Genomic DNA, 24523 nt, shown 5'->3' on the forward strand with positions numbered 1-24523 from the left:
CCGAGCCTGCAATGGAGGCCCTTGACAGGAATCGAACTTGCTATTTAAAATGTTCATGTCTATGTTTGTGTGGATATTGATCTGTGCATTTTTTTGATAATATGTATTTTGGGGTTGTAATCAGTGTTATGAGAGGAAATGTGTTCCCTCTTCTATTTTCTGAACAAAAATTGTGCAAGATTGGTGTTATTTCTTCCTGAAGTGGTTGATAAACTTGACCACTGAAACCATCTGGGCTTGGAATTATCTTTGTGGGAACTCTGTTGAACAAAATTTAATTTCTTTAATAATAAAGGGCTGTTCAGATTTTAAAATTTCATCTTGTTTCAGTTCTGATAAGTTGCATTTTTCAAAGAACTTGTCCATCCCGTCTACAGCGTCAAATTGGTTGTTGTAAAATTGTCCCCTTTTATCCTGTTAATATCGGCACTCAGGTATCTTTAAAAAATATATATATTTTATTGATTTTTTACAGAGAGGATGGGAGAGGGATAGAGAGCTAGAAACATCGATGAGAGAGAAACATCCATCAGCTGCCTCCTGCACACCCCCCACTGGGGATGTGCCCCCAACCAAGGTACATGCCCTTGACTGGAATCGAACCTGGGACCCTTGAGTCCACAGGCTGACGCTCTATCCACTGAGCCAAACTGGCTAGGGCTCAGGTACCTTTTTTTTTTTCTTGGTCAGTCTAGCTGGGATATTGCATTCGTTACTGTGTTAAGAAGTTGCACTGAATCAGCCCTAACCAGTTTGGCTCAGTGGATAGAGTGCCAGCCTGTGGACTGAAAAGTCCCAGGTTCGATTCCAGTCAAGGGCATGTACCTTGGTTGGGGGCACATCCCCAGTGGGGGGTGTGCAGGAGGCAGCTGGTGGATGTTTCTCTCTCATTGATGTTTCTAACTCTCTATCCCTCTTCCTTCCTCTCTGTAAAAAGTCAATAAAATATATTTTTTAAAAAAATTTGCACTGAATCAGTGCTGTGTCTCTGTATGGCAACTCAGAAAGCTAGTCCTGTGCCTCTTGACACCGGATACTTAACCCTTAAAGACACATCTGATCGCTGGAAGCCACAGAAATATGACGGCACACACATATTTTAAGGAAATTTTTAGAGAAATTAAGTAATTAAGTTATACTGGAAAGGCTCCACTTTAAAACATTAAGACACTGTAAGAAGCGGATTTCATGCATTTGTTAAGGTAACTGGTAGAATCCCTCGCAAGCACTGCGTGGCCGTTGCCCACGTTAGGGAGCGAGGGCTGTACCCCTACTCCTTCGCCGCCCTCGCACTGCTCCCTGCTTTGGAAAAGGTGAACCAAGGAGCCAAATGCAAGCTCTTCGCTGACAGCAGCAAAAGCTCGCAGACCAGGCAAGGCAAGGGCTGCACAGGCCAGGCGGGAGCGTGAAAGACACCCAGTAACGCCCAGGACTGGGGGGCGGCCCCTTAGAGGGAGTGCGTCAGGACACTCGGCCTAGGTCTTGACGCTGTGTCTTCGATCCCGATGATTAAAAGTGTTGTTCTTCCTGTGCACAGCTTAGGGTCCAGCATGGTCAGGAGTCCAGCGCCAGTCGGGGAGTCGGCAAAAGCAGCGGGTAGCATTTGCCGAGCGGTAGTAAACCTCGGGAGGTGTGCGCAGCCACGTCTTACAGAGGAAACCAGTGTCACACAGGTGCGCAGTGCAGACGCGCATCTCACCGCCTGGGGGCGAGCGAGAGCCGTGCGGAGACAAGACAGAAACAGCCCGCGCCAGTCCCGCGGGGCCCCCAGGGGGCGGGGAGTCTGCCCAGGCCCCGCCCCCGCATTGCCTCGGAGCCCGCCCAGGCCCCGCCCCCGCGTTGCTTCGGAGCCCGCCCAGGCCCCGCCCACGCGCTGCCTCGGACCCCGCCCACGCTCTCGGCACTTTTCATTGGCCACCGACCGGCGCGAGAGAGTGACGTCACGGCGCCACCATCCGGAAGTGCGTTTGGGGCTAAGTCGGCGGCGGGCCGGGTGAGTGGGTGGGGTGCGCGCGGCGGGAAGAGGGCAGTGGGCCCTTCACTCGCGGGGCCAGTCCCGGGACCCGCGGGCCGGGTGGCCAGACGCTCGCCCGCCCTGGCGCCGGACCCGACGGAGCTGCCAGGCGTCCCTGGGCCCCTCCGTGCCGCGCGGCCGGACCCCCAGGGTTTCGCTGAGCCCTTCAGACCGGCGCCCGGTGTGGGGGCGCGGCCTTGGGGTCCGGTCCCGCGGGATTTCCGAGTGGAGGCGCGGGGGCCGCCGGCCTGCCGTGGGCTGGGTAGCGCGCTGGCGCGTTACTGGTGGGAGCGCCCGGACACCTGCTTTTCCCCCAGGGGAGCGCTTCTCGCCCGTGTCCGCATCGCCGCTGTGCTGACGGCGACGGGGCGGGGCGGGGGACGGGGGCGTCAGGGCCGGCAGGAAAGGGGAGAGGGCGGCCGTCCTGGGACTCACCTGCTTCACGAGGCCCGGGACGCCCCACGGCCAGAATGTCGGGGCGGGGGCGAGGCTGGCAGGCACCGGACACCCAGTGTCCCTGCGAGTCTGCCCCGCTGTGCCCCGCGGCCCGCCCCTCGGAGGCCTGGGACCGGGAGGGCCGCTGGGAGCCTGGTCCCCGCTCCGGAGACCCTGGGACCTGCCTCCCACGGGTGCCTTCAGTTTCCCACCCGCACAGGAGACGACCGTCTCTCGGTCGGTAAATAAAATGGCAGGTGCCCCTCGGTTCCCCGCCACTTTCAAATTCCGTCCTTGCGCGCGCATTTGTGTGGCAGATGCTGAGGTGCCTGCACCCCTGGCGGCTGAGCGGTGGGCGGGCCGGACTGCGCCTCCTGCAGCGGCATCTGTTCACAATGAAGGTGCAGTCTCCCGAGTTCCAGTCGCTGTTCACGGAGGGGCTGAGGAGCCTCACGGGTGAGGGGCTGCTGCCTTTTGCTGGAAGCCTGTGCAGGGGCGGGGGGCGGGGAGAGGGGAGGCGGGGGCTGTGCACAGGGGGCGGGGAGCCTGTGTACACCGAGAAGCAGAGGGTTCGTGTTCAGGCCGCATTGCCGGCTTTTGTTTTTGGCCAGGGAAAGAAAGGTAATTCCAAGTGATCGCGAAATCACAAGAGGCAAGACATGGCCAGCACAAGGCGTGTGCCAAGTACTTACATACGGTACAGGGTCGGCCACTCGCTTAAACATGCCCATTTTTGCAGGTTTTGCCAAAAGTTGCTTAGAAACAAAACTGGTGGTTGTTTTTTAAACAACCCGGGTGCATGACCCGGGTGCATGACCCGCTGTGGGTTCCTGGCTTGGGCAGGAAAGAATTCAGAGTGGAGCCAGAGTGTAGAAGTGGGATAGGTTATGAGTGAAGCCGGGATCATCGGGGCTCCTCCAGACTGCAGCCCCGCCCAGCGGGCTGACTTCCTTTACGGAGGCTCATTTAACCCCAGGGTAGGGCATGGGGGGGGGCAGGAATATTAGGATTTTCAGGGACGGGGGTGGAGGCTTCTCAGGGGATCGTTATGGGCTTCCCTTGCCAATCTTGTGGCTCAGGTGCCTCGTGTAGCTGGTAACGAGGCGAGGGGTGATGCCGGGTGAGATGAGCCACTTGGGCCGCGCTGGTCTTGTGCAGGGTCTAAGCCTTAGTCTGGTGGGGGTGGGCTCCCGTGACGGTTTCTGTAGCTTTCATCGATCATAGTTCTGCCACATACCCCGCCTCAAAGGAAGAAACCTTTTTAAAAATATACTCTCCACGAAGCCCCTCTTTCTGTAAAGCTCGGCCACCACAGTTCCGTCCCGTGTGCGCCAAGCTTGTGTGAGCTGAGTGAGACGGGCGTGGGCCTGCAGCGGGAGCGGGTACCTCTCATGTGATCGGGACGTAAAGATAGCCTCGCCCTGCAGCTTCGACTCACCTCACGGAACTGACCATCAGGAGAGCGTCCCTAGTGGAGTGGCTCTGGGAGGGTCGTTCACTGAGGTCCTCCCTTCCTGTGGGCCTGTCCTCCGACGCCCACAGGAGGTGCTGGGGGGGGGTCCCCCCGGATCTCACAGGCTGGAAAACCACGTACCCCTGGGTCCTTCAGGGAAGCACCTTGAAATAAAAATATCTTTCTCATCAGAGTTATTTGCCAAAGAAAACCACGAGCTGCGGATAGCAGGCGGCGCCGTGCGGGACCTGCTGTCCGGCGTGAAGCCGCAGGACGTGGACTTCGCCACCACCGCCACGCCCGAGCAGATGAAGGGGCTGTTCCAGGCGGCCGGTGTCCGCATGATCAACAACAAGGGGGAGAAGCACGGGACCGTCACGGCCAGGGTGAGGGGCGCCGGCAGCCACCGCGCTGCCCGGTCCTGACTTCCCAGCTTACATTTCCTAGTGACGACCAGCAAACCACCCAGGCTCCTGGGAGACAGCCTTCCCGCTCCGCTCCCCTCCCCTCCCCCCTCCCCTCCCCCCTCCCTTCCACTCCCCTCCCGTCTCCGCAACGCTCCTTCCCAGGGCTCCTTCCGCACTTACCCGCTGCCTGCAGGTTCCCGAACACCTTTCTGTGCCTGGTGTTTCATGTTGATTTCCCAGTTTTCAGGTGGGATCTGTTGACTTGAGGTCCCACTAGGGAGGGAGGGGGATGTGCCACACCAGCCGCAGCGGTTTCTCAGGGCATCGTCCTTGGTGTTGGGTTATGTCAGCGTCCCGTGCCCCCCTGTGGCCTGTGCACAGCCGCATCGCAGGGTGTTGTGACCACATTTCTGGTGTCACGTGACTTTATGGTGCTTGCAGTGAACAGCGTTTTTCTTGGACATCGCTGTCCGTGTGTGTGCCCCGATTTGTCCTGGGCTGTCACACTGCCAGGGTCCTTCCTCTCAGTGCAATCCAGCGACCAAGTTTCAGTCCTTGTTCCGGGCCCTCACCTGGACGGTCCGGGCCGCCCGCCCGCTGCCCCAGCTCCCCTGCGCCAGCCCCCCTGCGCCAGCCCTGGGAACCTCCTCTCCCTCTTCCACGGCCTGTGTCCTGGACGCCTGGCGTTCCTACTTGCTGGCGCCCTCACTCTGGTCTGATGGTTGTGTTAGCTGTGGACTTAGAGCGGGGAGTCCTCACTCGGAACTGGGGCGGCCCTTCCCGGAGCCTCCGGAGAAATCTCGGCCGGCGCACCTCTCCTTCACGGCGCCCAAGGGTGCTTCCTCCCGGAAGCCTTTGTGGTCTTTCCCCCCCTGGTGTTTTCACTCGCATTTGTTTCTCATGGACCATACAGCGCCCCAGGTGGGCCTCCCGCGTCCTCCTCCCTTCACCCTGGTTCACCGTCTCCCCGGAAACTCCTGTGACGCTGGGCATGGACCACGGGGACGAACCTAGTTTTGCCTTTGGTCTCCTCTGTTATATTCTCATACCTCTCCCTTTGCTTTCCGCGGGTCGCCGTAACTGGACCACCCAGTCTTTCTATTCTTTTTGCAAATTTTGTCGTCTTGTCAAGTTCCTGATGGTCTTTTCTAGAGAATTTCTTTTGAAAGCTTCCTGCTGTCTTACTTCCCTTAGGGCAGCATGTAGACAGTGTCTTCCCTTCCTCTGAGCGGTTTCTGTCTTTCCTTTGACTTAAATGGGGAGTCCTGGGCCCTCCCCTGGCGTTGGGTGTCGTCTGGGGTTTGTAAAATACCTGGAGGGTTGATGTCTCTGGACCCACGTCGCTATGGGTAGGGCGTGTCTTTGAGGGAAGTCTGCAGAGCCCTGCTGTCTGGCGTTTTAAAAACCAAGGTGGGGAAGGGGTGCAGGTCCGGGTCACTTTTCTCACTTCATCTTGTTTTCATCGTGGTGATCACTCCCATGATCCTCTCCGTCTGCCGTCTAAGATGTGTCTGCTCCTGCTCGGCCTTTCCAGTGGGCTGACTGCTCTGCTGCGGGAGGCGTCCTGGGAGCCTGTGTTTACAGCAGGTCTCAAAGAGCCTTCACATCTCAAACCCTTTTCTTGCCGCTTCCCTGTGCCTCAGACTCCTGCGTTCTGGAATTCTGAGTGAGACCAGCTGGTCCCTAGGGAAGAGTGGGTGAGACAGGAATTCCAGAACAGCCGTGGAGTGCTCGCTTGGCTCCCAGTTCCTGTGCGGAGATTCCAGGCGCCCGTGTGCATGTGAGACCCTGCGCTGCTCCCCTGCCCCGTGTGCTCCCTGCTGCTCCCCCACCATGTCTGCTCCGTGGCAGGTGCCTCTCCGTCTGCCCCTTCCTCACTGCACTGCAGCCGTCTCTCCTCTCACTCGTGCACGTCTGTCGCAGGCCCTGCTGAGTTCTCACGGCTCAGCGCAGGCCACGGTCACGAAGCTACTCGGCTTCTCACCGCCGCAGACGGTGCCTCCCAGCAGCCTCCTGGGTGAGGGGTGAGCAGCTGCCCGCTGCGCTCCCCGTTTCTCCTCTGTCAGCCCTTCGCTCAGTGGTTACAGTCTGTAACTGACACAGCTCTCTGCACACGGGGTCCGTCAGGAAGGTTTCAGAGAGCAGCCTGGCTTGAAAGAGAAGCAGCGGGATCCACTGTTGTAAGGGCTTCTCCCCCTGTCACATCCCTGGTCCCAGTGCCCGTTTTTGTATCAGACTCATCTTTTAGGAAAATAGCCTGTGGCTCCGTCTGTGCTGTCCCGGGTGCCTTTCTGTGTCGGGGTGCCTGTGCGCCAGCCGACTGAGAAGGAAGAACTGCCTCCTGTCAGGACTCGCCCTGGTTTCCAACCCGTCGGTGAACCTGAAGCCTCATTTCTGAAAACCATGTAATTACAGCTGCAGAACGAAAATTTTGAGATCACCACCCTGCGGATTGACGTGGTCACGGACGGAAGACACGCGGAGGTGGAGTTCACGACGGACTGGCAGCAGGACGCCGAGCGCCGAGACCTCACTGTCAACTCCATGTTCCTGGGTAACGTGGGGATGCGTGTTCACCTCGGTCCTTGGTGTGCCCGCCTTGGGAGCCCTGGTTCCTGGCCCACTCTGCAGCCCACGCCCGCACGGCTGCCTCAGAGACGGGGCACAGTGGCTGCATTCGACTGCCGCCCGCCAGCTGTGAAGCAAGGGCACTGCCATGGGCTTCTGTCTGACTTACTCCCTTAGCCTAGTGCCCGCCGGGCCGCCCACATCCCAGGTGGCAGGTTTGATCCCTCTTCACGGCTGAGTGGTTCTCCGTTTGTGGATCTGCCACATTGCTTCCCGGTTCTCATTTGTCACTTTCTCCCCTTTCCCGACGAACAGGCTTTGATGGTACTTTATATGACTACTTCAATGGTTATGAAGACTTAAAAAATAAGAAAGTGCGATTTGTTGGGCATGCTAAAAAGAGGATACAAGAAGATTACCTTAGAATTTTAAGATATTTCAGGTAAGAATTTTTAAAATCGATAGTTATTACCAGAATACAGTTCTGACCATGACATGTGCAGTAGTCAGTGCACGAAGCGGTGACATCCCAAGTGAGTCACCAGGGGAGACGTAGCCAAGGGTGAATGGATGAACGGGTGTGGTTTGAGGTCAGTTCTGAGATGCTGTGAAACACTCCAGCGCCAGGGACAGGCACGTCACATTGGAAACGTCATTCATTCCCGATGTGACAGGCCAGCGTTCGGGCTGGGGTGCTCGGGTCGCATTCGGCCTTGTTTGTGCGCCTGGACAAGGACGCCCTTTTCACTCCTCCCCCGTCCCAGCTCAGGGACTGCGCTGGATGCCCCTCCCAACTCCCTCGGTGACAGAAGTGAGTGAGGCGGGCGGCCTGGTTCTTGCCAGCTTTAAGAAGTTACTCGTATTTTATTGGCTTTTGGGTTTCTCATGTAGAAAAAAGAGAAGGTAGAGAACAGACCATAGGTGGTTGTGTGTTTGTGGTTCACTAGGTGGGGAAGGTGCCGGGAGGTTGGAAACAGCTTCCTGGTTGGTGTGCCGACAGTGGGATACACTGAGAATTCTGTTTTGTAGGTTTTATGGGAGGATTGTAGACAAACCTGGTGACCACGACCCTGAGACTTTGGAAGCAATTGCAGAAAATGCCAGAGGCCTGGGCGGAATATCAGGAGAGAGGATTTGGGTGGAACTGAAGAAGATTCTGGTTGGAAATCACGTCAGTCATCTGGTTCACCTCATCTACGACCTCGACGTGGCTCCCTACATAGGTGAGGCCGGCCGCACGTGTCTGCACCGAGGGAGGTGGACGCTGGCTCAGCATTCTGTAAGGGCGTGTGTTTAGTTCAGGTGAAGAATCCTCAAAGGAGCAGTGGGATATTTTAAAATAAACTTTGAGGATGAGGTAGGAGAGTTTTGTCACGGGTGGGGGACAACTCAGACACAGCGTAGGCCAGTGGGACAGTGGCCTCTGCGGCCAGACCGGGGTTTGAATGAGCCTTTGCCACTTGTCGGCTCTGTGACGCGGGTTAGTTCCTCGACTGTTAGTTTCTGAATCTAAACCTGGGGATGAAAGTAACAGCCTCTTTCTAATGAGGCTGGTTTGGTGAGTTAACACATGCAAGGCACTCAGAGAGGCAGGCAGAGCAACTTCTTAGTAACTTATAATTTACATTCAGAAAGAACGGGTTATCTGTGCACCTTGTGTGGGGAAACTTGGACAGTTCGAATACAGACAGTTGTTGGAGCAGATGGATGCTCTTTTATTAAATCGTCACCTGTTTCTAAGGTTTTTTGAGAGAGAGAAACATTGGTCTGTTGTCTCCCATACATGCTCAAGGAGGAATTGAACTCGTGTCCTTTTGGTGCACGGGTGATGCTCCAACCAGCCGAGCCCCATCAGGGCTGAAGGAGTGGGCGTCCTACGGTTGCACGTCAGCGAGTGGCCAGGAGTTTGCATTGGGTTGTGTCCCTCGGGCCTGATCACCATCTCTGCCCCCAGCTCAGCCAGTTAATGGACACAGACGCTTCACAGCTCCCCTCGGTGTGCAGGGCGCGGGGGTGAGGCCAGCAGCCATCACTAGTCCCTGCGGGTGGAGGGCACCAGATTGGACCAACACTGAGCCCTGGCCACGGGCGTTTCTGCCTACAAAGCAGTGGCTGGTGTAGCGTGAGGGTGTCGTTCACTAAATGTAACCACCGTACAGACGAGTGAAAAGTGCTCCTGTCCCGACAGGTTTACCTGCTAATGCGAGTTTGGAAGAGTTTGACAAAGTCAGTAAAAATGTTGAAGGACTTTCACCAAAGCCAATGACGCTCTTGGCCTCGTTATTCAAAGTGCAGGACGATGTCACAAAGTTGGATTTGAGGCTGAAGATTTCCAAAGAAGAGAAAAACCTTGGCTTGTTTCTGGTTAAATACAGGAACGACCTGACTAAGGCGACGGCTAGCTCCGGACCACTGAGGCCCTACCAGGACTTCATTACAGACGTAAGTACGTGCCAGTCGCGGTCAGTGCAGTCTGTCCTAACAGTAAAGCTAACTTTTTGTTTTTTTTAATATATTTTTATTGATTTTCAAGTGGAAGGGAGAGGGAGCGATAGAAGCATCAGTGATGAGAATCATTGATTGGCTGCCTCCTGCACGCCCCACACTGGGGATCAAGTGCACAACCCGGGCCTGTGCCCTGACCAGCAATCGAACCCTGACCTCCCGGTTCATAGGTCGACACTCAACCACTGAGCCACAATGGCTGAGCAAAGCTAACTTATTAACACGAAGACCCACAGCATGTTCTGTGGACGTCATGTATTTTAACTGAGTTTCCCACTGAGCATGTATGGAACTCTAGGCTGGGGCCGTTAGCATGCCTTCTAATGTGTGTGGTACTGTGTGATGTTGGCCCTCAGTCCAGGGAGCCCGACGCCGCCGCCCGCGTCTGGGAGCTGCTGAAGTACCAGGGCCAGCCCGACCTCCTGCGGGACCTGCAGCAGTGGTCCGTGCCCTCCTTCCCCGTCAGCGGCCATGACATCAGGAAGGCGGGCATCTCCTCCGGGAAGGAAATCGGGGCGCTGCTGCAGCAGCTGCGGGACCAGTGGAAGAAGAGTGGTTACCAGATGGAGAAGGACGAGCTGCTGAGTCACATAAAGAAGAGCTGAGGCCGTGGGAGCCGCCCCCAGCAGGACGTCCCGGTAAGCCGCTCGCGCCGCTGCCCTGGGGAGGCTTGAGAGACTCGAGGAGCAGCTGAAGGCGGCTGAGGGTCTTCAGAGAATAAAGCCTTTTACACTCTGCGAGTCGCGTACTTCAGACACGAGGTGCAGGCTGCCTCCCCTCGGGAGCACGGCACGTGCCACTCTGCACATGGCCTCCCACGGTCCCCGCGTCACAGGAGTGTCCGCTGCTGTCTCACAGCCCTGAACTGGGGCTCTCCTGGCACAGTTCCCACTGAGAGAAGGCTAGTGGCCTTGCCCATCTTAACCTGTGTAGGCTTTAGCTGTACCCTTGACATTTTATAACTGGTTTTCCTTTCTGTGTAGCCACTCAGAGCATCTCTGGACTGGCAACAGCCATGTTTCTGTAAAAGCCCGGCTAAGAGGAGGTGTGGAAACCTTTGGTGAAACAGGGCTCCTGTGGGAGGGAGCCCAGACCAGGTCTGTGGGTGCAGGTGTTGGGAAGCACTCGCTGACACACTCAGGACCCACCGCACGGTGTCCCTGCATCCCAGGGGAAGGTGTGCAGGCTTAGCGGTTTCACGTCTGGGTTCCTCACGTATCACACACTTTAAAGTAGGACATGCACGTGTTTACTTTAATTAGAGTTTTATTTGCAAGTCTCAGTGAGCAATATGGAACATTCTGAGATGACACCTTCAGGGGCCGATGTCAGAGCCATGTCCCACCCTCACTGGTTTAGCCTCAGCACGGTGTGCAGAGCGACGGGCAGACACCGGTCCTGGCGGTCATCGGGGCCACACGAAAGGGTGGGGACAACAGTGTGGAGTTTGGAACGAGGTGGCACGTGCAGGGTGGTCGCTGGTGTCTGTGGGCGAGGCAGTCCGCACGGTGCACGTTTGGTAAAAGACAAGTCGGTTTTGGCCTCACATTTTACCCTCAGTTGAATTTCCCCAGTGAATTAGGTGAAGCTGCAAAGGACTAGCAAGACCACCACAGCTCACACCGATGGGAGACACCCAGTGAGCCCCCGTGTACAAGCAGAGGTAGTGGCGAACAGCGTAGCGAGAACGTCGTCTCCGTTACTTCTTACACCTACGCCATCTGCTCGCGTAGGCGCTTCACATCACTTAAACAGAGAACATGTTTTAGTTTTGCTCTTAAAATTTACTTAGAGGTTTTTTCAATTGACCCTGAACAAAACAGCCTAAGAAGACAGCGTCTGGCCTCCCGGAGGGGACGCACTTGAGCATCTGCTCCCATGGTCTGTGGTCGAGGTCCCGATTGCACTGGGAGCAGAACCAGCGGTGTCACGGTTCAGACACTGAGCAAATGCACACAATACTGGGTTTTTACTAACAAACACGCGAGAAAATGAAAACTATTTTGGGGCTCAAGCTGCCTCTTTCAACTCTAATATTTACAAATATTATCAGAGACACGAGAAGTTGAGAGGAACACAGGCCTGTAAAGGGCTCTGAAGCCCCACCACTGCCTCGCCCCTCAGCTGGGACCAGGTGCCTGAGCGTGGCCCTCAGGAGCACGGACCCCACGCCGCCCTGCATGTGGCCTCACAGGGCCGCCCTCCAGCAGTGTCACGTGCTCTGGGCGGGACGGTGTCTATCCGTGACGAGCTGCCTGACCCCAGGTTGCACAGGGCGCTGGCACACCCTGTGGAGGTGGGCGTCCCTGGAAACCAAGTGTCCTGGTGGCTCTCCCTCGCCCACAGGGCAGTTGAGGCTAAACCTCCGAAGCCCTGTGGCTGAGGCTGCCCCTCCCGGGCCGCTGTGCTGGGGAGCCAGTAGCGGGCGTTCCCACGGGGGACTGCCTGGGCCACAGCTTGTGAAGTGCCTGGGGCCCTACCATGTTTACAAGCAGAGCACGACTTTCTCAGGGCTCAGCTCGTCCTCGGTGTCCGGGATTGTGGGCAGCAGAGCAGAGCGAGTCAAACCCCAAAATTTCTGAGGTAACATGTCCTTTTTGGTGGCTGTGAATTTCCATCCGATGTGGCTGGCACAGACCCTGCACTGGGCGACCGTCCAGGCAAACCTGCAGCGGGAAGGGCGAAGGGAAGGTCAGCGAGTGGCCATCTCTGTGCCTCCAGCTTAGGGAGAGACGCCCTAGGGCCCTATTCTCAGCATCAGGGAGAACACAGAGCTCTGGTCTGCACGCCCCTCACACCCAGAGTTCCTGCGGGGCACGTGGTCCAGCTCCTGTGTGACCACACAGGTGACCACCTCGCGGCAGCTGCCCCAGAGAGAGTGCTCTCAGGTGGGCAGTTCTCATGAAACTGAACCTCCTGAAATAGGAAGGCTCCATCAAAGACTAGCCAAGGCCCAGCCGGCGTGGCTCAGTGGTTGAGCACTGACCTATGAACCAGGAGGTCACAGGTCAATTCCCAGTCAGGGCACAGGCCCGGGTTGTGGGCTCCATCCCCAGTGTGGGGCGTGCAGGAGGCATCCGGTCAATGACAGTCTCTCGTCATTGGTGTTTCTCTTTCTCCTCCCTTCCTCTCTGAAATCAGTAACATATAAAAAGAAGACAAGCCATGGTGTTTCTGCTCTTCAGGAAGACACGCCAAACCATGGAATCGCAGCCCTTTCACCCGAGCTTTCCCAAGCTTAGAATTTAGGTTAACACGTTAATTCTAGTTTTAGTCCTTGGGCTGAAAAGAGTGTTAAGCCGACTGCCATGGTTCTAGCTCCATTATAACAATAAAACCACTAATTCCTGCTCAGCTCATTTTGTCCAAAAAAGAAAGGCTGACCCAGATATGGCAGAAGAGACACTCGGGCCCTTGAAGAGGATGTGGCTGAGGGACCCGCCCGGGCTCCCAGGTGGAGGCTGCCGGGTGGCAGGGACGGGCAGTGCAGTTAACCTGAGGGCACCCGCAGGGCCACCCACCTCCTCCTCACCCCACATCAGGGAGCTGATGCAAGGACAGCCCTGGCCAGGCGCCAGCCCCTCCCGGCGTGAAGGGCGTGGAGAGAGAACCATTCATTCCATGGTCTACTTCGGGCTATAACTGCAGCAATGCTACTTAGAAATCTCTGTGCCCAGTTACAGCAAAGCCAAAAGGAAAAGTCCCCAGGACATTACCCAGGAAACCAGCTGTGCTGCGTGGACGGCCGGCCTATCAGGTTCAGGTTGGAGGCCTTGTACACAGTCAGCGTCTCGTGCACGTACCCGTGGGGGTTCACATAGGCCGCCATGGGCCCACACAGGGACAAGCTGCAACAGACAGCACAGGGTCAGTCAGCACAACATGGGGAGGGGGAAGCCTCATTCCGACAGACGTCTTACGGGCTGACCAAGAAGCGAGGCTACAAGAGCTACGATTTCTGACCTGTGAGCTTTACATGAAAGCAGAGCCTTAAGAGTGACAGGAACTGGCAGCCCGCCCAGGTTATCCAGCCTACGCTTCTCCGTGCTGGCCAGAGGACCAGCGCTAGCCTCAGCCCTGCTGCAGACAACGCTGTGAGGGCACAGCTCTGCTCCCGGCGTGGGAGTCAGTGCAGCCAGGGCGTCTCCCCGGCCGGCCCAGCACTGCAGACAGCAGTTAGGAAAACGGCATAAATGGTTCAAACACTCCCTCAGCACCGGCCTGGTCAGAGTATCCCTGCTTGATCGGGGCCAAATGTGGCAAAACGATGTTTAACAGTACGGACTGTGACGCCTGAGGCATGGTAGGTCCTTCCTATATCCTAGACCAGTGGTTGGCACACTGCGGCCCCTTGAGTGTGGCTCTTCCACAAAATACCACGTGCGGGTGCGCACATACAGTGTGATTGAAACTTAATGGCCCCTGCACAGAAGTCGGTATTTTGTGGAAGAGCCACACTCAAGGGGCCAAAGAGCCGCATGTGGCTCGCGAGCCACAGTTTGCCGGCCACTGCCCTAGAACCGTAAGAGATGCAAAAAAATTCAGTTAATAACTCATTCTCAAATTGCCTATTTAAAAAAAATCAAACTGCCCCCGAGGCGTGTGCCCCATGCTGGGAACTGCTGCCCTAGAACACAGATCCCAGCAGGGACTGAGGGAGCCGCCGGCCCTCATGGTTCACTTGCTGGGGAACTAGAGGTGAAGTGTACGGGCAGTGGAAATAGTTTTGACAATAAGTGTGTTAAGACAGCTGGGAAAATGTAGTTAGAAGTTTACTAAAAATGTAATAAATATCTCACCTGAATATTTCATTTTTGGTTGTTATTTTTGTTTCCTGACATTGTTTACAGCACAGAGACGTACACTGGAAAATAGAGGAAATTAGTGGGAAAGCGCACTCACATGATGACGCGATGACAGGTCACAGACACCCCCTAAGGAGCCCGAGTGCATCCTAACCCCTCCTGCTGGCTGAGAGGCTGGCACCACACCGAGCGGACACACGGGCCCATGGCCCAGGAAGGCCAACGGCTGGAGCTCCCACGACCCCAGGGAAATATCAGGCTGTACTGTCCCCTCCAGTCCTCACTGCAGGCCTGTGCCGCCTGCAGAGCCAGGTGGGACCCCAGAGCCACGCCTCCCGGCTGCCTCGTGCTGGGGGGCTTGCCCACCTTGTTCATGATGTCCAGTTCGCAGCGCAGCCGCTGGACAGCACTGCCGATCTTCAGCAGCTGGATCCTCAGCACGTCGTCGATGGGGAGACAAGCAGCTACTCTGTAAGAAAAATCTTGGAGGCGTGGCGGGTTTTCCCGGGTTAAACTTGGGAAGCGGTGTCTGAAAGCCTCTAGGGTTCCCAGAGGACACTTCACACCTGCAGCCGCTAAAGCAGACCGGCTGCCCCGCGTGTCCTCTCGGGGAGGTGCACGGGGCAGCTTCCTGCCTCGCTCCTCTAAGTGCCTTCTTTAGATTAGACACAAAGTCTGACACGTTAGGAGTTTATTTGCTAAGAGACCAGAAAACGGCTACACAGCGCCTGTCAGAGCACAGGGCACCCTGTGCAGGTCCGAGCAGGGTCCCATCAGCCAGCTCGCCTCCAGGGGAGGGAACGGAGCAGGCGCAGCCTGGGCTGCTCGGGAGAGCCCGTGGGAAACGGGGTTCCCAGCACTTCACCTGTCATCCCACTTCCTAAACGCACTTTTTTTTAAAGACTCAAAGCAAAAGAAATGTATGTCCTTCTCGAAGCTGATAGAAACACTAGTTAAGAAGCCGAATGTGTGAGGTTCCGTTCAATAAACATGTCCTACCTATTGGATTTGAAGGGAGAGAGTCATCTTTCAGGTTTTCGTCCCATTCCCGCAGCTGCTGCTTGATTCTGTCCATTAACGTTTCCTGTAAACACAGGAGCCCTAATGAGGCTCAGGCATCTACAATCACTGTCCTCTTCTCGGCTCCGAGAACACGCACACACTCCTCGCTAGTGAAACCTGCGTTCCAGCTCAGCGTCTGTTTCTCCTGGGGGATGACCCAAGCCCCAGCTGGGCCTGGCAGCTGCCACCCTGGGCTCCGGGGGCACCAGCCTCCTCTCCTGCCCAGGAAGCCTTTCCTGCCTCCACCCGGGATTGAGGCCGTGAGCTGCAGGCTCTTCCACCGCAGGAGCGAGCGCTCACCGCCCCGTCACAGTGTGCGCACAAAGCCCCTGTGTTGGGTGCTGGTTGTGAACTGGTCTCCTCCGTGGCTGTGCAGGTGCTAAGAGCTCAGCACCTACTGTGGAGCCCCAGGTGGGACTTGGGGGCACCGTGACTCCCAGGACCAGTGACCGTGTGGAGTGTGGATTGGGTCCAAGCGCAGCAGCCATACTGCCCATGTCACACACTCCAGTGATCTGCCCCAAATCTCAGAGAAAGGGACAGAAACCACGCTTTGCACACAGTCTGTGTCTACAAACCCAGATTCCTCTACCTGTTCTGACAGCCTGTGGTGGGGGTTTTGCATCAGCAGGGGGTGGGGGGTGGTTAAACGTAAGCAAAACCACTGTGGATGTGACCGAGAGCACACCAACTAGGGACCAGGAGATACGTGTTAATATACTTGTTTAGAAAAGTCCAAAACACTGTTAAAGGACTCTTTAATTTTCTAAGTGTAACTACCATGTGACCCAACAAAATGTCAAAGGCTTGATAAACCCTAGAGCAGTGATGGTGAACCTTTTGAGCTCGGCGTGTCAGCATTTTGAAAAACCCTAACTTAACTCTGGTGCCGTGTCACATATAGAAATTTTTTGATATTTGCAACCACAGTAAAACAAAGACTTATATTTTTGATATTTATTTCATATATTTAAATGCCATTTAGCAAAGAAAAATCAACCAAAAATGAGTTCGCGTGTCACCTCTGGCACACGTGTCATAGGTTCGCCATCACTGCCCTAAACCATATCTGTATCTGGTCCTGAGGTTACCAGGGCTAAGGAACCAGGAAAGGCCCGGCCCGTAGCTCAGTGATGAGCATCGACCTACGAACCAGGAGGTCACAGTTCGATTCCCGGTCAGAGCACATGGCGGGGTTGCGGCTCAATCCCCAGTGTGGGGCGTGCAGGAGGCAGCCGATCACTGATTCTCTCTCATCACTGATGCTTCTCTCTCTCCCTCTCCCTTCCTCTCTGACATCAATAAAAATATATTTTTTAAAAAAACCAAGAAACCAGGAAAAGCAAAAATCCTATACACAACAGGCACAGCCTCTTCAGGAGTCGGACGCCTGCCTGTTCTCAAATGCAGGGAACGGCCCAGCCTGAGCGTGTGACACAGTGAGTACGAGCCATGTTTTCTTCTAAGGCCCTGGGCGTGCCGTGGCTCACCCAGAAGCAGGGAGCTGAAGGTGAGTCACTTACCGCGTCATACAAGGAATACAGCCAGCGGGGCCACGAGGTCAGATTTGCACAATGAAATTTTCTCTGAAACCAGAAAGAAGTCACTTGCTAGTGATCCCACACAACAAAGAGACCCCGTGCCTGGGAGCGGATTAAGGCCAGGCCTGGGTCAGGCCCCCCTCGATGCCGACCCGGCCCTGTGAACTGAGAGCAGGGTCTCGGCTCCCCAAACCCATCCAGGAGCCCATGTCCCATTGGGGTGTGCTCCCCACAGCGACTTCAGGTGACCCTGCCATCGCCCTGTCTGCCAGAGCCAACCAGGGGGGTGAGGGGCCGAGTCAGGCGTGAGGCACACAGCTGCCCGCTGCCTGCAAACCTGCAGCGTCAGCACTGCCCACCCTTCAGAACCTCATTCGCGGCTGCGGGAATCTGGGAGCCTCCCAGTGATAACTTCCCACAGGAATCTTCTAGACACCGGACTGAGACACGGACTCCCAAGGTCAGTGCGTCCCCAGGAACCAGTCACGAGCCAATGCCTCCCCCACTCCCCCGCCAGCTGCAAGGGAGTCCTGAAACGGGGTGCATTCACCCCCAAGAACAGGAGGGTGGTGCACACTGACCCTGCCAGAGGCGCTGCATGAACAATCCTACGCATTTACACCAAAATTAAACCTTCACTACGCTCTTGGACACAGAGTAAGGGACGGTCAACGCAGGGTTTATCAGGTTACAATGCAAACTTCCCAGGTTTTAAGAGGTACATCTCAAAAGCCAATTTACTCTGATTTAGAATCTAGCGATCTTTCCTGCAGGCAGAAAGCATAAATACTATTTCTACTCAGAACAGAGGCATCTCGCGAATGAGTAGAAACAGGCTTCATCCGCTGTTTTCTCAGAGAAAGAAGGGTTTAGCCAAAGGACACGCGCCTGTGTCTCCTGCAGACGCGCGGACACCAGCCCTCACCTTCTGGTACTTCTGCCACCACGTGTGTGAGCGCCGGTCCTCCCGGGAGGCGGGCGTGGCCGGCACCATCCGGCACTTGTTGAGGGACTCCAGCTGCACGGCGGCCATGGTGGAGGGCAGCACGCACTCGGGCAGGATCTGCACCTTCGCCTGCTGGATTCTGGGAGCGAGGACCAGGCACGGGGTCACTTTTAAGGTCAACTCACTCAAACCAAACACGAAGCTAATTTTCAATGCTAAGGTTTTCAAAATTTTCTTTTTTAAAAAACATTCATCAAATGCTGATGTTAAGATACAGAAGTTTTTCAAACATACTATATCTCATAAATCATACCAAAGTCAAACCAAAGATAACCTAAGGAACGGATTTCCAATCTCAGGGTGGAATGGAAAGGAAGATTGTTACATTTCAGGTAAGTATGCAGTCTATAAATGAAGCCAAGTTAAAAAATCAACACGAAACCAACTACTGGTGCGTATCCTGACGCTTGTAAATTAATTTATTAGACACCCGCCGTCCCATCTCCCCTTTCCCTCCAATCACCCACCCTGAGGAGGGGGAGAAAAAGGAATGGAAAACAAGACCCCGTGCCCGGGAGGAGTTGAAAAGACCAGAGCAGTACTTGCAGTCCTAACTTCCGTGTGCATTTCTTTTCTCATCAAACGTTTAACTTGAACGTGCAAAGAATCAAAATACACATGATGTTTTTTACTTAAACATTACTTCAACTCTCACGACAGCAAAGCCCCATTTCCAGAAGCTACTTGAGACGGCCCTGCTGCGGGCCCTTGCGGGGAAGGACGCCCACAGGAGGGCTGTGCCCAGCCGTCTGCTTGGGGGCCTGCAGGCTCTGCCGGGAGGAGGCGCCAGTGCACCCCGTGCTGGTGCGGGGCGAGGCGCCGGCAGGCCGACAGGTCAAGCAGCACACTGAGCGCTGCGTGGAGTTCAGAACCCTGGGTACCAGGCTCAGGGTCTGCCGGGTCCCGTGTCAGCCACTCACCCACGCAGACAGCCTCGCCCCGCAAGCGTCTCCGCGGGGGCCTGACACCACCCGGGAGACCATGCCCTCACAGCTGGCCCAGCCACTGTGTGCTCCTCAAGTGGCTGTGCCTTGACCTGCGTCAGTTAATGGTCTGCTGCCCTCTTGTGTTCAAACGGTTTTTCCACAATCAAAAGTCACTGATACTAAGACAGGCTCAGAAATGCACTCCCCCAATCAGTTTCCATTAGTTTCTGGAACAGTGCTCACTAATAATAAATATTTTATGCACATGAGGCCAGGAAGCACTGTGAGAATGGAGTGTTAGTGCAATCCACGTGACAAGCAGCTTGCTCAGGGGCTCAGGGCAGGGCCCTCAGGACACACTTCCACGCACTCGGGTGAAAGGTCTGGGCCTAAGTGTGGACGCAAAAGTCTCAGCCATTGTCCTCGAGCAGCTCATCCCCCGAGGGAGACAGACAGACGTCCTGTGACAGTGTGAGTGTCCACTCTGAATGTCCTGGGCAGAACCCAGAACCTGCATCCTTCTCCACAGGGAGTCCCCTGTGCCAGAGTCCGGGCCAAGCCCACAAGGTATGCCTGCAGCGATCAGGACAAACGTTTGTGTGTTTGTGTGTGCGTGTGTGTGTGTGTGTGTGTGTGCGTGTGTGTGTTAAAAGGATAAATTAAGGTGGACTGGATTTTTAAACGAGTTTAGATTCCTTGTAAGGGCTGAGCCAAGTAACTGGTGAAACAGAATACCCACAATTCCTCAACGTCAGAAGGCCTGTGAGCCTCTGAGCTCCACCCTTTCTCTGCCCAGAGCCATGCCCAATGGCACTGCCCTGTGGGTCTCCCTACTGCCCTGACCTCCAGGGAGCTCCGTCCGGGGACCCTGGGGGAGGGGCTCCCAGGATGGGCATGAGGCAGGCGCTCGGGCTGCTGCAGTTTTACAAACATCCTGGGTGGCCGATGCACAGCAAACTTGGGAACCACTGGCCACAGCTTCCAGGGAAAGAGAACTAGTCAAAGGTTAGGGAGTTGGAAGGTGAGGGGAGTAAAGAAATATGAGAAGCACACCACACATCATTTGGAGATGTCTGCTTAGCTCTGAGGGGCGGCGGCTCTTACCCATCCGACTGTGTTCGCAGCTCCAGGACCTTGAACCTCTGTCTCCCGACCGCTTTCACTTTCACCACCTCGATTCCAAAATCCTGCTCTTCCCGGTAGGCGTAGATCTCCGCGGTGGTTCCGAACTGCGCCTCCCTCTCCTGTGCGTTGCTTCCAGGCAGATTTCAGAAGGAAACCGTTGGAACATTTAATTTTTAAATACGCAAAGCTGACGAGAGCAATGCACCCGGGAAAGCAACTTACAGGAATCGACCCTCACTGCAAAGCCACTTGAATGCTACCGGGGATGCGGCTACAGGAGGCAGCCTCGCCACGTAAGCGGGAGCACACGTAGGAAAAGAACAGGCTTCCCGTCCCGGAGAGCGACCAGGGCTCACGGTGACCCCCTCGGCCCCTAGCAAACGCTCTGCCCCGCAGCCCTCAGTCCTGCTGCGTGTTTGCCAGCACACCGCGCCAGGGTGGGACTACGGCTCCTTCCCGCCCCACCGCCCGCTTCCTGCAGCTGCCACAGGACACCGGAATCCAGCTGCAGCTAACCCGGCCCGTAACGGACACCTTGGGAATGGAGAGCGGCCGTCCTTTTGCACAAGCCACCCTTGACATTGAATGCAAAGGCCCTTTCTCTCCCACGCAGGCTGGCCTCACAGGCAAGGCTCTAGAGCCGTGGAGGCTCACCTGTGCGCGAGCACGGCGAAGGTCCGGTCCTTCTGGATCAGGTTGCGCACCATGCTGACCTCCTGCGGGCTGAAGAGCTGCAGGGGCAGCGTCTGCCCCGGGATGAGGATCATCGCCACCTGCGGCAGCACCGGGATCACCTGGCAGCTGTCGTCGTCGTGCAGGGTCCGGCCGTGGAACTCCTCCATGTCGGCCCCCAGGTACTGCGGGCAGACACGGCCGTCACACGGGTCAGCACGCGCACGCAACAGCCTCAAACCAAACCCGGGGAAACACACACAGAGGGCACTAACATTTCTCAAATAATAGTGAGCTTGGGCATCAGCATCCCCCCGAGGGTCTAGTTCTGGCTCTTAGAATTCCAAGGCCGTTTTTCTAGTTCTAAAGACTTCATTTTGACTGAGGTAAGAACAGCTCTCTGCCCAAACATCACACACGACAGGGTGAGAGGTCAGGGGGTAACTAAATTAGTGCCTCCACGACCAGCAGAAACACACAACGAAGGGGAGCACTCCTCAAGGGGTGACAGCAGGACGAGGGGTGAAACTGCTGGCAAGTCCCAGGGACCCGGCTCTGCTGTGAGCAGCGCTAGCCAGGCTCCGCCGGTCCCTCCGCTGAGACCTTGCACCTGCAGGTCGCCGGACGCGTCCGTTAGACCTGCCGCTGAGCTACGTACCGTGTGCGATGTTGGCAGACTGGTGTCAAAGTTTATGACACTTGGTTTTTTGGCTTCTTTGCTATCCTGGTCTTCCACTTCCATTTCAAGTTCATCTTCCTCCTCGTTCTCTGCTGTAAAAAAACATCGTGAGAAGAAACCAGATGCATGAGCACAAGCCGATGGGTGACAATGTCGGAGCCGCGCTCCCTCCCGCAGGCACAGTCCTTCCGGGGTCTGAGCCCGGGAGGACAGGGCTCTGGTCCCACTCGCGCCTGGCGATCCCTGCAGATGGTGAGGAGGCCGCAGGGCCAGGGTCTGGCCCTGGCTCTGCCTCTTACTACTGCTTTTGGCCAAAGTTCTGTTTTAGAAAAGTTTAAGGTTTACAGAAAAGTTGGGTTCCTGTACTCCTCACATCCATTTCCAGAGCTAACGTGTCCCCCCGAGGAGTCGGCTGGCTCATGTCCCCTGTATCTGGGTTTCCTTGGTTTGTGCTAACGTCCGCTCACTGCTCCAGGTCCCACCCAGGAGGCCACGTCACAGTCACCGTCTCCCTGGCCTCGCCGGCTCCTCCCTCTCCAGCTGGAGTTCTCTCGGGCATTCTGTTTGATGTTGTTTGATGCGTCCTCATGATTAGACTGAGGTTATGAGTTCCGGGAGGAAGACTCCCGAGGTGAAAGGCTACCAATGTGACTCGTCAACACGGCAGATGCCGACCGACCACCCAGCCGAGGTCGTGTCTGTGGGGCTTCTCCACGGTGACCTCCCTGTTGGAAGGAACACACTTGGCCCAGCCCCCACTGCAGGGGTACGGGGTCCCCTCCCTAAAGGGGCATCTGCACACACTGCTGAAATCCTTCTGTGTGAGAGACACGCAAGACAGCTCATTCCAGCTGGAATGATTAACGTGAGTTTCCTCATCTGAAGAGTGACAGGAATGAGTAAGAATCTGTAAGGTTCTTTCAAACTTTCTCTTTAATGATCCTACAGGAAACAGGAAGGAGGGAGACGCACTAATGACCTAATGACCGCACATTCCCAGGCGGAAGGACTTTCCTAGCAGTGACTCATCTCCCTGGCTATCACTCGCTATCGGAGAATGAAATGTCTGCAAGCATCTTCATACCGATTTTGCTTTGAAATTTTAAAGCTTGCGTGCAACATAAAACATTTTAAAAGGAATGTCTCAGAAAGCGTTCTCCACACAGAACTTGTGAGTTATGAAAGCGAAGCTGACCTACTTTAAACCCTGACGTTACTAACAAGAGGCATGGAAGCTAGAAAAAGCTGCACTGAAGAGGTGCTCATCTCTCAAACGCGGCCTGTCCTCCTCATGCCAGCTGCCAACCACGGGTGACTCCACCGCTACCAGGGCTGCTCCACTGGGGGGGGGGGGGCTGTCCTCCTCATGCCAGCTGCCAACCACGGGCGACTCCACCGCTACCAGGGCTGCTCCACTGGGGGGGGGGGGGCTGTCCTCCTCATGCCAGCTGCCAACCACGGGCGACTCCACCGCTACCAGGGCTGCTCCACTGGGGGGGGGGGCTGTCCTCCTCATGCCAGCTGCCAACCACGGGCGACTCCACCGCTACCAGGGCTGCTCCACTGGGGGGGGGGGGGGGCTGTGCCCCTCGTCTGATGCTCTGAATCTAATTCCTTGTATTTACAATCCTGACAGCACGGCTTCCACTTGGCCTGCGGAGAGGCCCACAAGCTGCACCAGAGAAAGGTGAGCAGGTCAGCTACTAGCTCAGCGGCTAGACTCCATGGTTTTAAAATTTACATTTTACCCATTCTGACTTCCAGTCTCCAAATGATTTCCTTACATATACAGGGTGTCCCCCCCCCCAAAAAAAATGTATAGACACTTGGAATAATGATTAATTCCAATGGGTTAAATCTGAAAAGGAAGAACCATGGAATTAATCATTATTCCAAGTGTGTAAGAATTTTTCTGGGACACCCTGGGGTAGCCTTTCTCATAAATAAGGCTGAACCCCACTTCCCCTATGGGGCGGTTTATCAGCCAGTGTTTCCTTGGCCAGGATAGATTCTTTGCAGCTTAGTTAACTATTTCCTTGGCACTTAAAGAGGATTATTCTTTGAAACAGCTCATAGTGCATGGGGTTATGGACAACCCAATGTTTCCTTACAAATAATGCCCATATGCAAAGGGGACATCTGTTACACGTTCAACAATAAAGATAAATTTTTAAAAATCCCAGAAGATTCAGAAAAGCACTATGATCGCAGCTACAAGCTCCCTGGGCCTCTCCCTCTGACTTTTGGAGAAACCCTAACTGCCGGGAAACAGCGGAGTGAAGTCCGAGGCGGGTCACGCAGGAGCCATCCTCCCGGGCCCTCCGGGCGGGGCAGGTGCCGACCGGGCTGCTGGCGGCTCCGGGGCACAAATTACCCTCCAACCACAGCTTTCCTTGGGCGACGGAATTACGCCCCCAACCCAGCGGCATGCGAAGCAGGCACCCAGCCACCTCTCCCTCCGTCTCCCCCTCCCGACCCACCGGCAGGCCTGAGCTGGCCCCGCCCCGCCCTGGGCCCGCGCCTCCAGAGCCTCCAGACGCCGCGCGCCCCCTCCCGCGCCCCAGGTGGCCCTGGTCACCGTCACTCCCAAGAGGGCCAGGCCGAGCGCCGCCTCCCCCCCCCCCCCCCGCCCAGCACCGCGGGGTCCGCGCGGGCGTCTCCGAGGGACTGGGCGCCCAGAGGGCAGTCGGCCCCGCACGCAGCGGGTTTGCACAAAGCGCGGGCCGGGCCGTCCCTGCACGAAGCCGCCCGGTCACCGCGGGCAGTGACAGTGCGGCCGGGGCCCGGCGGAGACGTGCGCGCTCGGGGCACGCGGGCTGTCACCCCGGAGAGAGGGCGCCCAGGTGGTGACGGCCGCGGCCCGGCCCCCGCGCCCCGCCCGGCCTCGCCCATCCCCGGACCCCGGCCCCGAGCCCCGCCCCAGGCGACCCCCGCGCCAGCCCGCGGGCTCCGGACACGCGCCCGCAGCCCCGCACCGCCCCGGCGGTTACCAGGCAGCAGCGGCAGGTGGTTGCCCATGTCGTGCGCAGCGTCCTGCGGGTCCCCCTCGCCCGCCATGTCTGTTTACCCGCACAGCATGCTGGGACGGGGCGGCGCCCTACGTCCCGCCGCCGCGCACGCGCCACAGCGCCCCTGGCGGCTCCACAGCGCCCCTGGCGGCCCCCGCGGGCAGAGCACGCGCCACAGCGCCCCTGGCGGCCCCCGCGGGCAGAGCACGCGCCAGAGCTCCAGGCAGCAGATGCAGGTGCTGGAGAGAGCCGCCTGGGGCTGGAAAAGCAGGCGGCCTTTTTGTCCCCTTTCACCGAGCGCTGCTCCGGGTCACCGA

At 56.6% G+C, this 24523-nt stretch overlaps 2 protein-coding genes across 4 annotated transcripts; one reads left to right on the top strand and one right to left on the bottom strand.

Annotated features, from left to right (window-relative positions):
- The first annotated feature begins 1939 nt into the window (after positions 1 to 1939).
- On the top strand, positions 1940 to 11365 carry TRNT1 (tRNA nucleotidyl transferase 1). 2 transcript variants are annotated; one of them, XM_059664563.1, is made up of 8 exons: positions 1940 to 1993; positions 2767 to 2905; positions 4095 to 4288; positions 6725 to 6863; positions 7193 to 7319; positions 7907 to 8100; positions 9066 to 9319; positions 9739 to 11365. In XM_059664563.1, the coding sequence occupies exons 2-8, from the start codon at positions 2767 to 2769 to the stop codon at positions 9985 to 9987; spliced, it is 1296 nt and encodes a 431-aa protein (XP_059520546.1). In that variant the 5' UTR covers positions 1940 to 1993; the 3' UTR covers positions 9988 to 11365. The 2 variants fall into 2 exon arrangements, with proteins under 2 accessions (XP_059520546.1, XP_059520545.1); XM_059664562.1 differs by lacking the exon at positions 1940 to 1993 and adding an exon at positions 2159 to 2276.
- On the bottom strand, positions 10631 to 24335 carry CRBN (cereblon). 2 transcript variants are annotated; one of them, XM_059664561.1, is made up of 12 exons: positions 24189 to 24335; positions 21178 to 21290; positions 20502 to 20704; positions 19827 to 19976; positions 17716 to 17875; positions 16773 to 16835; positions 15187 to 15271; positions 14554 to 14669; positions 14182 to 14246; positions 13099 to 13230; positions 11863 to 12048; positions 10631 to 11128 (listed from the first exon to the last, which is right to left on the bottom strand). In XM_059664561.1, the coding sequence occupies exons 1-11, from the start codon at positions 24253 to 24255 to the stop codon at positions 11868 to 11870; spliced, it is 1335 nt and encodes a 444-aa protein (XP_059520544.1). In that variant the 5' UTR covers positions 24256 to 24335; the 3' UTR covers positions 10631 to 11128; positions 11863 to 11867. The 2 variants fall into 2 exon arrangements, with proteins under 2 accessions (XP_059520544.1, XP_059520543.1); XM_059664560.1 differs by having other exon boundaries at positions 10631 to 12048.
- Positions 24336 to 24523: the final 188 nt, after the last annotated feature.

Source organism: Myotis daubentonii, chromosome 14 (assembly GCF_963259705.1).
Source record: "Myotis daubentonii chromosome 14, mMyoDau2.1, whole genome shotgun sequence".
Classification (NCBI taxonomy): Eukaryota; Metazoa; Chordata; class Mammalia; order Chiroptera; family Vespertilionidae; genus Myotis; species Myotis daubentonii.